The sequence below is a fragment of the Pleuronectes platessa genome, chromosome 4 (assembly GCF_947347685.1).
Source record: "Pleuronectes platessa chromosome 4, fPlePla1.1, whole genome shotgun sequence".
Classification (NCBI taxonomy): Eukaryota; Metazoa; Chordata; class Actinopteri; order Pleuronectiformes; family Pleuronectidae; genus Pleuronectes; species Pleuronectes platessa.
The window spans coordinates 13,406,781-13,420,996 of NC_070629.1; the positions used below are offsets into that span (position 1 = coordinate 13,406,781).

Genomic DNA, 14,216 nt, shown 5'->3' on the forward strand with positions numbered 1-14,216 from the left:
GGGAGAATAAAATCTTCCGGCCTGTGCTACATGAGCATGGCTGGTCTCAGTTCAGTGTTTACGGTTGCTCTATCCGTCTCCTCTGTGACTTTTAAACGAGTAAACTGATTCCCGATCAGTGGCTGATATCACGAGTTAACGGTCCGCCAAGTTTCAACGCCCGCCTCCTCCACTGTCCAATCACTGACGCCCCTGAAAACACTGAAAGAAATATCAGCCAATCGCCTCGCGTTCTGTGTGTCCTGGATGGGAACTGACAACATCAGGGAAGTGAAGTGAGGAACTTGGCCGAGGAGAAGCAGCGTCTTTGTGTATTCGCCTCTTCGTGGAGTCAGTGTCCCCGCAGTGATGTCATGGTACAGTTACACAGGCCGCTACTGACGTCGAGTTTGTGTTAACTTAACTTAACTTAACAACTTTCCACTCGGAGGAGGGAGACGTGTTACGTCACCAGCCCGAGCTTCCTGAACAGGAGTCAAGCTCGGTAACAGGAACCCACAGCGGCAGAGGACGGCGAAGGTGAGGTAAACACAGCCCAGGAAGAGGTTCACCTGCGGCCCGACGGTATCAAAGACCTTTAAGACGACCCGGATTCACTTTGGTTAATCCACACGGGGGTTAAGCCATGTCTCTGGTGGACCAGAGCCAGCAGTGGTTCCCCACCAGCGTCCAGGTAACGGTGCACCAGGCTCGAAACCTGCGCGTCAAGGGGAAAAATGGCACCAACGACTCTTACGCCATCATGCAGGTGGCCAAAGACAAGTTCTCCACCTCGGTGGCCGAGAAAAGTGTCGCTCCGGTGTGGAAGGAGGAGGCTTCGTTCGACCTGCCGCTCTTCCACCCGGGGAACGCCGAGCGATGCACCCTGCACGTCATCGTGATGCACCGGGCACAGGTGGGACTCGACAAGTTCCTGGGTCAAGCTGTGGTCAACCTACTGGATCTACACGACGACAGGTCCCGCACCAAGACCGAGTAAGTTACCGCTGCGAAGTGGGCCTCATGTGGTCACCCCTTATGAGATCACTGTTCCACTGTGTCAGAGGATCGGGTGTCTGGTCTGGATAATGTCTGATAACCTCATTCCACATATGTCGCAGCGGGGATCATGTACAGAGGGAAACTAATGGACCATCCACATAACTTCAGTATCAGTTCAAAAGTTCAATGTATTGTAGACATCACAAACGTTACAGCCAGAGAAACCGCTTCTCCTCTGATAAATAGATCAGACTGACAAAAGGGCCTCTTTTTTTTTTTAAAGTCCACATCCTCCTTAGTGGTTAAATATAAACAAACCAATGTCATTGGTTTACCCACACGTTTGTGTTTTGTTTTGAAGTGGAAAGCATTAACACAATTTGTGTGGCTTATATGAAAACTTAACCGAAGGTCTTTTACTGTCATATATTCAATGTGGATCTTAGATATTCTCCAAAACATTTTACTGCTTTTAATGCAAAGATGGTAAATGTACCAAAAATCATTGAACATTAAATGTTGTAAAACACCACACATAAAGCCCATTACAATCTTTGACTTGCTTCACACTTTGAAAAGTGTGAATTATATATAAATCCTTTTTTATTTTCATTACGTTCATGAGTTGGTAAGTTCCATTCATGGGAGAAAAGAATACATAGTGTACACTTAAAAAATTATGATCTCAAAATACATAGAGTTTAAAAAGAACATTGACATGGTGATGAGCTCACTTTTCCCTCCCTCAGTGTGTGGAGGGAAAAACAGAAAAATAAGTCTCCTCTCAACTTCCTTCTGTCTTTCCTAGCCCCGCTGGGCCACACCTCAAACGTTTGGCTGAGGCTTTACTTCATGATCTGGTGTGAAGCCAACTCTGTTACTGGCAGCTTGGTTATTGAAGCCTTTCTGGAGATTTTTTTGTTTTGTTTTGTTTCTCCTACTGCTGCTGTTACTTCTGCACATTCCTTTGGGTTATTTAGCAGTTAACAGTATTTTTTGCTCACACCCTGATGTGCTTAATGAGTCAGAGTGACTATTGTGGTTTGACGTAACATGGGTGTAACGTGGGCGTAACAAGACTCAAAATAAAACATTTGTATTTGCGTTGAATTACGATATACACACCCCCTTTTGTAAGATACATTTGTAATATGAAGAGAGATTCATATATAAACTGTCAACTGTATCATACCCTGGTAATCCCCCCCCAATATAGTTCTCCAATATATTTAATTATGTGCTTCTGAATTGACCTTTGGTAAAGCCTGAGTGAGCGTGGGATCATGAGCTCTCACTAAACACCTAACCAAGGCCAGTCCTGACATGGTGCTGGAATGACCTCATTCACTTATTTATCACCATCATATCTGAAATGTCATCCTGATATTGCAAGACAAGTTTTTTCACTTCAACGGCAGAGCACCATGACTGTCCGTGCTAGGCCTCCTCTTTCCGTCTCCTGTATCCAACATGCATGCTGGGTATTGGATGTTGCTGTTGTCGCCTGAAAGCGTGGTGTTAAATTACTATCCTGCTTCCTTGTACTGCTGATACAGGGTGTGACATTGAGGACTTTGTTGTTGTGTTGAAAGGGAACTCTTCAGTTGCCTCTAATACAAACAAGTTCATTCGAGAGGAAATTAGGTTATAACGTCACATTTTCCCCAGAGTTTAAAGTGATGGTTTGTGTTGTTTATCTAACCGTCTGAAACACAGCAATATTCAGTTTCATAGTTATGTAAAGCCGAGAAAAGCTGTAATACTCACATTTTCAAAGCAGGAACGAGAGAACATTTATTATCAAAATTACAATATGACCAATTACAATATGCTGGACCTCCAATGTTTTGATTAAGGCAAATGTGTCGTACCATTGTAAAAGAGGGATTGTGCTGCTCCAGACATTGTGTCCTACAAATCTTATTCTCCAGTTTTTAGGGAACATGGTTGTTTAGAGCAGACGCCAGAAAAGGTCTTGTCATCCTAATTATATTTTTGTCTAAACGATATGCAGATAATCACACTGAGATCACAACTCATCAGGGCTACCATAGCTGTTTTAAATAATTGCAATACATTTTTTTGCATATTTACATTTAACACTAATATTTGCTTGAAAATTGCCTAAAAACAAATCTATTATCAAATTATTTGTTGTCTTTCTATCAACTAATTGATTATTCACCTAATGATCATAGCTCTATGAAACATTTTAAATCTTTGATGCATTTGATTAGTTTCTGATATATATTCATATAATGTACAAGTAATGATTATGTTCCATATTTAATATTTTGCCAGTGACTTTTATGTTCAATAAATGATTCTATCAAATTTAAGAAAATAGGAAAAAAATTAAAATTTGCATTGTCACAATTTCATTTTGGGTTGACATTTTCATATTTCTTGTTTTGTATGAATTTTTTTCAAACCCCAAAGAAAAAATCTCACAATTTATTGAATTGAAGATATCAATATTTGGAAATAATTGCTTAAAACATGACTAAACCAATTCATCAGTCATAAAAACAGTTGGTGATGATACTGGACCAGCTCCAGTAGTGACAGAGCTGTTGCTCTGGGTCAGATTTATTAGGTCAGACAACAGAGCCACAATATTTGTTTTGTAATCAGTGGCACTAAAAATAAATCGCTCAGTGACGTACGTTTTTTTGTGTTCACCCAGTACGAGAGTCACCTTCAGTGAGTCCAGACAAAATATAAATGTATATAACCGCAGCCCTGGCTTTAAGAATAGTGATAAATAAAAGTGATAAATCTGCTCAAATTAGTTATCTCTGAGATTAAACAATGTTTCAGGGGAATCTATCTATGTTTTACTCTATTTACAATATGTTGTTTTAATGGTCGAGTTAATTCCGCAGAGTACCAGTAGGGTAAACAAAGGCTTGTTAATCATTACGCATGTAAGAGAAGTGCCCCTGACAGTTGCCAAAGGGAACCTGTACAGCAGGACCATTGTGCATCAGACAGGACAGAACATGCACACCCTGTCAGCCTTTAACAACTGTCATAATGCATTGTTAGAGTCAACTTAAATGCGTACTCTCACATAATAGGCAAGAACAACAACATCAGATCCTCGGTTGGCTTGATCTCTGTCCTCGTAGATAGACTTGGTTAATGATTGTTTGACATGGCAGGCTGGGTTCAGGGTTGGGAACAAGGAGTGTTTGAATTATATGCAGCGTAACATTCATTACCTCGCGTACCGAACATCACCTCCCTGCTTGTTTGAAAGTGTTTGAGGAATGTTGGTTCACTCCCATGCTCGTTTCCTGACTGTTATCCCTAGAAGAGCATGTCTGGAAGGCTGAGCGATGACACCAAAATAAATGCATGCAGCCGTAAACTCCACTTGAACCGCTGTTAACTGCCTGCTCACTGTTGCTTTTTAAAAATACTTTATTTACAATTTTCAGGGACATAACAAAGTGTTGACAGGATATAAAAAGTAAATTTTACTTGAACAAAACCTAACAACAATCAAAACAAAAGCAAAAAGGCTGCCACCCAGATTACACAATTACATATGTCAAATTAAAATTTAATCCAAAAGCTATAGAGAGATTGGCAAAACCAAAGAACGTGTGCCAGTGAACCCTCAGCAGAGCCACATTTAGCACATTGAGAAGAGACTGATGGGAAAATGCGGTTCAACTTTGTTTTTGAGTGATGCAGTCTATGCACCACTTCGTTCACTGTAACTTTTATATTTGCATTTAGTAATAGATATTCTCAGCATACTCCTCATTATTTCCCTTTTAAGTTAGATCTATTCTTACCGGGACCCACATACAGTTTTATTCTACAAAATGATTAAAGAGGAATAAATCTTTACTTGGAGTGAAATAGTTGAATTGCCCCTCTGTGGATAAAAGGAGTTCAGAAGGGGATAGGATCACCATAATGGGTGCCTCGTCTACAGTAGTAAAGAGATAGTTCGCCCAAAAATGAAAATTCACTAATTATCTGCTCACGACAATGCTGATGGAGGGGTGGGTGAAATGTATCCACAAAACACTTTTGCAGTTTCAGGGGTAACCCGTGTTGCAGCCAATCAAATACAATTGAAGTAACTGAGGATTCAAGTATTACAACGTAAACAAAACATAAAATGCCTCCAAGCCATGACTTTCAAATTCAATTCGAAACTAGGTCATTCACACCAAGAATTGATTCCCAGTTACCTCAGTTGTTTTCGATTTGGCTGCAACACTGTTTACCACTGAAACTTCAACAGTGTTTTGTGAACATAAACACTAAACCCACCCCTCCACTGGCATTGTGGTGAGTTGATAATGAGTGAATTTAAATTTTTCAGTGAACTATCCCTATAATGCGTCTATTCATAGCAAGGCTTTAATTACACAAGCTGAAAGCATCTGTATGTAATGGTGCTAATGGCTTGTTTTGGCATGGTTTTAGACAGGGCTCTCCAGAACTCTCCTACCTTCCCCTTGCAGACAATAAGTGCTGATGCTGTACAACACAAAGGACATAGTTTGGGGGGGTTGTGGGAACAAAGCTGTAATTGTCAAGCTTTATCTGTGGTTTGCATGGTATGACCAACAGGAACTGGAACAAGCCATACACTGGTTAATGACACCTTTCAGTCTCGGGTTGATTGAGACGCAGCACATGAACTCAAACTGATATAAAGCATTTGAAGACAGTCGTCAGGTACCAGGCGATTTATGTTGGATATTTATTTACAGTATGTAATTTATTATATTCATCTTTAGATCTCAACTGATTTATCGGTTGGTGAGCCTTTCACAGACACATTGATATTTATGTTGATTTTTGTGGATATTCGCCAGTGGGGAATATATTTATTTTCTCGACTCAGGTTCTATATATTTGTGGTATTTGTGTTATCTTTTTATTTAAAGTTTCTTATAATAAAGTGTATGGGGGTTGATAACAACATCTTAGTAATCATTGCCAATATTTATTTATTTTTAGATATATCGGCCAATGTATCATCATAAGAAATGTTTTACTCCCTAATATCTGTGTCAGCCTCCCTCTCAAAAAAATCTGGCTACACATCTTACACTTAAAACATGTTCTCAGAGCATGATAATAAAAATAAAAAAGATTAAATTTATCATCATATTTGGAATCCAGTAAAAAGCGACAATGGATTGGTAATTAATCACAAGTGTTGTTGATTAATTTTGTGTCAAACCGCTATTGATTGAAAATGTCAATTTCACATAACAAAAAAGCTGAATCAGAAACGGTCAGTTAACAATGTTTTAATTTAACTAGACTGAAATTATATTGCCTGTGTCCTGCACATGTTAACTTGTATGGGTCATGTAATTTGTGTCTTAGCAAATTGTGTAGTGGGAAAGTCTGAAAGTTTGATATTTTTATTTGTTCTAAAGACAGTTTCTGTGACCTTGCAAAAAGTTTCAATTCAACCACTGTTTATTTTATTTTTTTCTCTGCAGTTGGTTCAAGCTGGTGGACAAGTCCGGAAAAGCAGATAAGGTGCGAGGAGAAGTGCTGCTAGATATGAAGTTCATGAGAAACAACATGTCGGCCAGCATGTTTGACCTTTCTATGCAAGACAAACCCCGCTCACGCATCTCCAAGCTGAAGGACAAAGTCCGTGGAAAGAAGAAGGACGGCTTCTCTGACTCTGCCTCAGCCATCGTTCCCTCTGTCAGCCAGGTCCTCACTGACAGTGACGGAGAGGCTGATGCTCAGTCACTCAATCAGTCTCCAGGAGTGAAAAAGAAATCAAAGCTCAAATCCCTCTTTGGCCCTAAATCCAACTTGCAGCGTAACATTTCACAGTCCATGTCTACACTGGGGGCTCTTCCTGAGAATAACTCATCTCTTAGTGGCAGTCGCTCATCTGGCCTCAATGTAGACTCACCTGAAGGTAACATATCCTTTCTGCACTCAGTCTGCTCTGTCTGTGGATAGTTCTGTCTTTCTTCTGCTGCACAGTGCAAGTTATGTAAGTTATGTGGGTTTTTTATCACTCTTCTCTGTTTCTCTTCCCACAGTGAAGAAGAAATTCAAATTCCTGGGACACAAGCGATCAGGCAGCTCTGACAGCAAGGTGTCTCAGGGTCCTTTCTCCCTACTGGGTCGCTCCAAGCAGAGCAACAGTGACCAGAACAACTTTTGCATCAATGGCAATCATGTGTACACAGAGGAGACGGAGTCAAAGAGTGGATCTACTCTCAGTCTGAACAGCTCAGGCCAAGGCTCCGTGGGAGATATCCACAAACACACCTCTGATGCCTCTGCCTCTGAATCGACAGACAGAGCTATACTGGAGCAACAGCGCCATCAAGAGGAGGGAGAGAGACGGCAAGCAGAAGAGAGGCACAAAGCCGAAGCAAAGAGGGTGGAGGAAGAGGAGAAATACAGGGCAGATGCCAGGAGATTGCAGGAGGAAGAGGAGCGCAGATATCAAGAGGAACAGGAGAGGAGCAGAAAGTTCCTCGAGGATGAAGCAAGGAGGACGAAACAGAGGGAGGAGGAAGAGAAAAGAAACCAAGAGGAAGAGCATAGGATGCGACAAGCAGCGGAGAATCAGAGGCTCGAGGAGGAGCGTCGCAATTCGGAGGAGCAGAAAAAACAGGAGGAGGCCTCCATGAGTGACAGGCTGTCAACTCTGTTCGGAATGATCAGAAAGAAGGAGGAGAAAAAGGAGGAGGTGCAGCAGCAAACTAAAGAGGAGTTGCCTGAAACAGCCCCTCGCAGTGACTCCAGCAGCCTTGATCAACCGATCTCCCACCAGCCCACTAACCCATTTGAGGAAATTCCTCTCAGCAGTGATGGGAGTCCAGCTGATCTTCAGAAATCCAGCCGTAATCCTCAAACCCCCTCTGCCATGGTCTTCCTCAACCGCACGGCCAAGGTGTCTGCAGTCAAACCCAGGTATGACTTATTTTCATATTGTTGCATTATATGCTCAAATTAAAGTATTGATGTTGTTATGTCCTTGCTGGGATGCTGGGGATGCTACTGTTTCACTATTCTTCGACTTGCGTGACTGGGATTTGACCAGTACCTGCACATACCGATGCATTTTAAGTACTATGTGAGTCATATTTAACTTAACGACAGTAAAGCAAAAACAAGAGTTCTTTGTTTTCTCTTCTCTGTTATCTGGTCATCACTAACACACACAACTTCTTACTTTAGAAATCCCACATAGTTTGCTCTGGTTACAAAGTTTCTTCCTGCACCGAGATGTCAACACTGAAACTTGGAACTTCCCCTACTCTCCGCCCTGTTTCTGCTCCTGGTGCCTGTACCAAAACTCTGAATTCCATCCTGTAGTTGACTGACGGGTTTGACCAGTTTGGTCTCAGCACAAAGGAGAAGTGGGGTGTGGCTTGAGCGTGTGAAGATGTTGTGGAGCAGGTTGTGAACTCTTCATAAGGAGGAAAGCAGCCACAGTGGGACTTTCTGGGTGATCCGATTTTAGTTTTAATGGTGTTTTTTCTAACCTTCTTGTGGACTGGATTTGGTTTTTAAATCTTGGAATGGTTACGGTAAGAAGCTGGTTTCTGCTGTTGTCATGGTTATTACATTGGTCCTCATTTTCGAGGAAGTTCGCTCGATGGCAGATTAATTGGATTATTTAGTTGTGTTGTATATTTTATTACATTCTGATGCCATGTTGGACTATCTAGTATGGTCAAAGTTTCAAAATCTTACCGTAGAAATATCACATTGTGCTCAACAAATTGGACGGCTTAAAATAGAAACCGTACCCGCTGTGACGTGGATATCTGATGTACTGTCTGTAGCATCATTTTATGAGACCTTTCTTAACTGTGATATCATTAAGCGTGTCGTCACAGATGAAATATTCTTAGTTTAATAAGGTTTGAGTTAGTCATGAAGTGAGTATTGATTTTTAAGCGCTACATTATGTGCGTTTGTAAATGGCAAATTTAATTGTTTTTATTGGCTGACTTCTAGACATGTGAGATTCAAGTTAAATTGGTGATGGGTTGTACATTGGTGGAAGTGACTTCAGATAATGTGATGGTCCCACTGACCCGTAGGCCTTTGTTTTCACTCCTTGGCAGATTGGTTCAAATTCTGGAGTCTGAACCCCCTGACTGTTAAACCCCCAGTCAGCTGTGTCCTTCCCCAGCCGCCTCTGACTCCACCCTCTCTAGTGTCCCGTCTGAGCCCCCTGATAGTTTCTCCAACTTCCACTCATCCTTGCCTCCACCAAACGTAAGCAAAAGCCTGTCTGGTTCCCCTCGTGGGAGCACAGAGGATTTGTCATCTGTGGAATCTGAGGGATCTTCACCCGACATGGCGGACAAGAAGAAAAAAGCCCCCCTGCCACCTACGTATCATCTACATGGGAACCAAACAGGAGGAAATCCCATTCCTGTCGGAGAGATGAAAAGTTCTTCCTACATTGAGGCAGACGGATCGCAACAAGGCAAAAAGATGTCTATACCACTTCCTGATTATGAATCCCTCTTCCCAAAGAAGAGACACGGAGTACAAGGAGAAACTCGGTGGGATCATATTATCGCTGAGGTCAATCAGAAACAAAGGGACACTGCACCTGAACTTCTGGGTCCAGAGATGAGTGTGGATGGCCCAGTGGAGCATGATCGGAGTCCTAGGTCGTTCACATCGCAAGAGAGTCCTGCCATGAGGCATTATCAAATACAACCTGAGGAGACCAAACCTATGTCGTTAAAGAAGACAGCATCCCCAGCTCCCCCTAAACCAGTCTTATCCTCACATCCCCAATCAATTGGTCAAAATCAGTACACTGCTCAGCAGTCTGGCATGAGACCTAATCCGTCTGCAGTGCAGGGACCGAGAAACACTGACTTAGCAAGCAGAGGAGGTCTCTCTGGGATGTCCAGGGAGGGAGCAAGGAAGGCGTTGCAGCCATCACCTGCAGCTACACTTGTACCCAGACCAAGTATCCAAATGGATACAAGTCCACCAGAAGATCAGCAGAAAGAAGCACCCACTGCCAAACCCAGACAGAGGGCTAGCGGCAAAGAGCCAACAGAGAAAGAAGTTTCTGCTGCAGACAAAAACCAGAACAGTAATGCCCAAGCATTATTTAGTCAGAGTGTGAAAAGCATGGACAAAAAGAGTGGGCAGGCAAAGGATAACATGGTAGAGTTTGACCCGTTCCCCAGGACTGAACTTCTATCCAAAGACACGCGGGCACAGCAGAAGCAGAAGCAGAAGCAGGAAGTTGACAACATTTTGACTGGCAACATCCAGAGAGAACAGAAACCTGAAATTCAGGGAATGACAGCCAATGATTTTGAGAAAATATTTAGTCAAGATAAGCCAACTGATCCCTTTGCTAGTTTTAGTCGCAGCAATTCAAACAACCAGAGTCCAAATAGAAAAGACTCCGAGCAAGCGGGCTTTCATGCTTTTCAAAGAAAGAATTCACAGAGACGGAGTCTTACATCAAAAACTCCCCCGGAAGATAAAGGTCTCCAGTCTCATCAAGAGGCAGCATCTAAAGAAGGAACAACCAAAATGGCAGCTAAGCAAGACCTCGTCACAAACGATGTCAGGAAGGAGCCTTTCGCACTTCAGCCTCAAGCTGACGTGAAGACACAGAGCGGTTTTTACAAAGAAGAGGATCAGCTTGGAGCTGAACCTTTCGCTGTTCCCTCTGCATATACTTCCTCTGAGGCCCTCCAGGCTATTACGGAGGAACCAGGGGCTCTGTCTGGGGGAAAGACATTTTTGCAAGCGTGGGTCTCACCGTCTGAGGTTCAGCCTGTCAGTGCTCAGAATAGCAATGGAGGTGGGCAAGCCTTAACGGCACGCAGGTGAGATTGAAGAGGCTCCTTACAAAGAATACTTTTGTGAACTGTTTATCTAGATTTGCACATGGCTGCTGTTGTTTTATTGGGAGGCAGATAAGGTCCTAAGATTTACTTTGGGAGTGACTGCTTTGAGAGCTTGTGATTTCTTGGCTTCCGTTCCTCATTTTGGGTTAAATTCTGGATCACAGTGAAAAGATTGGCAAGATTCGCAAAACACTAGAGGAAATTGTGAATGTGAAATGTGATCTCTTTCTGTGCTTGATGATAATGTGTGTGCTTTCTTTACAGGCCTCACCCTGTGAAGCCCCTGACCTCAGTTGAGAGCCAATATGCCACCAGCACCAAAACTGGGAAGGATATAAAGGTCCGGGACAGTACACCGGGGAAGATAAAGGTACTGTCATGACATAAATAGCATTTTATCTTTTTTAAGGTAATTCTGAGAAATCTTCATAGACTTTAAGTATTAACACAAAATGTCAGTTGCAGTTGACAGCCTTATTTTTTACCCCTGGAACCTGGAGTTGAACCCAATTCATGACGAAAAGTCCAGTCATTATGTGTTTTTAACCGTTGTCTGTAATTGAGGAAAACTCAATCTGCTCATAAGATGATTTTGCTGAAAGATACAGAAAAGCCAAGTAAACTTGTGATATAATTATCTTTCAAATCTCTGTTAAGACATTCTTGAGCGTATTCTCTCCGGGTATAAACCAAAGAGTCATTACTGTTCAATTAAATCATAAATAGATATAAACTGTATTTACCTTTGTCGTGTCCCACAGGTGGCAGACCCTTTAGACAGCGGACCTTACACTCAGCTCACCCAGGGGGAGTTGATCTCACTGGTGGTGAGGCAGCAAACAGACCTGTCCAAGAAGGACGCCAAAATCGGGGAGCTGGAAGAGTACATCGACAACCTGGTGGTCCGAGTCATCGAGGAGAAACCCAGTATCCTGCAAGCCTTAAACGCAGCCAAGCAGGTGTAAGGTCGTGGCTGCTCGAATGACAGAGGCCCGCTCGGGGACCCAGTTTTGTCTTCCTTGTGCGAATTTGTACGGTTGTCACTGTGTCATTTTGTTCTCTCAGTGCACATTGTCACTGAGAGACACGATCTCCATGAAGGTCTTAGAGCATATGCACTTTCTTTAACTTTCAGAGTCAGATGTTTTTCAAGAATGCTGGAAAATGTCTCTGAACTAATAATTACTTCATAACAAGCAAGTGAAAATCTTTATACAAGCAGATGAATGTATTTGTTTTGACACTAAGGTACTGGATTTGCTTTTAATTGTTACATGAAAATATTTTCATTATCTTGATTTATACTTCATACTTGATTAGAACTCGGGTTGAGCGTTATTTAATATACTTAATGAGAAGAAAGGTTATCTCTTACTCTGGCCTTTTAAATTCTTTGCTATTCATAATGGGCTTAGTGTAACTTTTGTGTGATGCATGACAATATACTCAACCACATACGACCATTCCAAATACATGCTCAATCTTGTTTAGGTCAGACTTTATTAGTATTGTCTTGTAAATATATTTGCAGTACTTTTCATCAGCTTTTCTGCAAATATTAACTAGGATTTCTGCCCTCATGAGCTTAATATTAAGATTATGTAAAAAAAACTTAAAAAGTGCACATTTCTCTTTCTTATTCCATTTAGCAGATGTTCAACATTCCTCACATGTTTAACTCACCACAGTTGAATGTCAGCTGGTCTTCCAGTCCTTAAAAGATATTGTGCCTACACTTTTGCTTCAAAGAGGTTTCTATTTAGAAAACCATGAAATCAATAAAAGCAACAAGCTACCAAATACTGTACATCCTTTGAATTACACAACAGTTTTTTCCTATTCTTTATGTGGTTGTAATCTAGCCGGTGCACTGTGGAAAATAAAATATTATGCAAGAAATATTACAGAATTAGATTTCTTTAATAATAATTTAAGACTTTGATCATTTTGATATTTGTGTTTTATTTATATAAACGAAAAATACAGAAATGATTAAAACCTAATCATCAGGGGAACAGTCGCAGAATCAGAGTCGGTAATAACCAGCGTGGTCTTTGTATTTGAACTACAATCATGAATGAAAACCTTCATCTTTGCTTTCACATTATAATACTCTTTGATGTCTTGGCAGAAAATAAAGCAATATTACATTTTCAGAATGTGAAAGCTGTGCCTTTAAATCTTTTTCATTACTTTAATGTTTGCTGGATGGAGAGTCTTTGGCTCCATCTCTTCTTTTACTCTGGCGAGAACACAAACAATGAAAATAATCAGTCAATGTCAAACTTCTAAAAGGAGTGATGCTGATTTTAAATCTAAATAAGACACTAATTATTTCACCAGACTGTTGTATTTGAGATTGCTTACAGTTATTCTATGTTCATTTTCAAAGAAAGCAACACTCGTAAATGAAATGTAATCTTCACAGCATATCATTTTAAAACCCTTAAAAAAAGTATTGCATGTTGTCTTGCGTGTTTCTTTTTAGGTTTTTCCCACTACCTGTCCGTTCAGATCATATTCAGTTCAGATATGTTTAAAAAATGTATCAAGATTCCTGTATACAAATATACATAAATAAAAGTTTTTAAAAGGGAGATAAAAATGCAAGACTGGTTATTTGTGAGTATTGGATAAGTTTGGTGAGGGATTGGTTTGTTATCGGCAACAGATTCCAGTTTAAAAAGACAAAAGCAACAATGAATTGATCAAGAAGTTTATAGAAAGACTGATGTACTTTAGTTTATAACTCAGTGTCACAGACCTCCATTCGTATAAAAAAAACTAGTGCTTATGCACCAAATCCACAGATGGAAATAGTTCCAGATAAATTCACAATTTACTCAGTGTTTGATTTTTACATAAAACTACATGGAAATTATCTTGTCCTAAATTAGAAAATGAGATAATATAATTTTGGACTCATTTTAAAAGTATCTTGTTTTAACTAGTAAAGAATGGGCTCGATGATGAGACCCACAGAAAGGCCTGGGAACTGTGAGTATTGAGAGAGATGAGTTAATGCACTGTTGCTTTGGGTCTTTTCATGAGATCTGTTAACAATTATAAAAATGCAGAAGGATACCAAACCTATCCCTGTAACCAAGTAAGTCAATATTCTTAATCTGTGAAAAAGAGTTGTCTTTCATGGTCCACACACAAAATAAATCATAAAACAAGATTTCTACAATAAACAAGCCTCTGTTAAAATAGACTATTTAAGAAAATATAGAAGTTAAATTTTCTTTTTTTTTAAAGCATGCTACTCTACGTGATTTTTTTTAAGGACACATGGCAGTTGACTGTTGAGGTTTAAAGAGGAACACCACTGATTTTATATAATCTGTTTTATACTATTATCTGTTTACATGTCTT

At 40.7% G+C, this 14,216-nt stretch overlaps 1 protein-coding gene across 1 annotated transcript; it reads left to right on the forward strand.

The window, feature by feature from the left end:
- Positions 1-233: 233 nt before the first annotated feature.
- Positions 234-13,436, forward strand: rab11fip1a (RAB11 family interacting protein 1 (class I) a). Its single transcript, XM_053419840.1, is given in 6 exon segments — positions 234-975; positions 6,465-6,901; positions 7,029-7,911; positions 9,075-10,820; positions 11,106-11,211; positions 11,603-13,436. Coding segments are annotated over 6 exon segments (3,726 nt in total). The 5' UTR covers positions 234-625; the 3' UTR covers positions 11,807-13,436.
- The last annotated feature ends 780 nt before the right edge of the window (positions 13,437-14,216 follow it).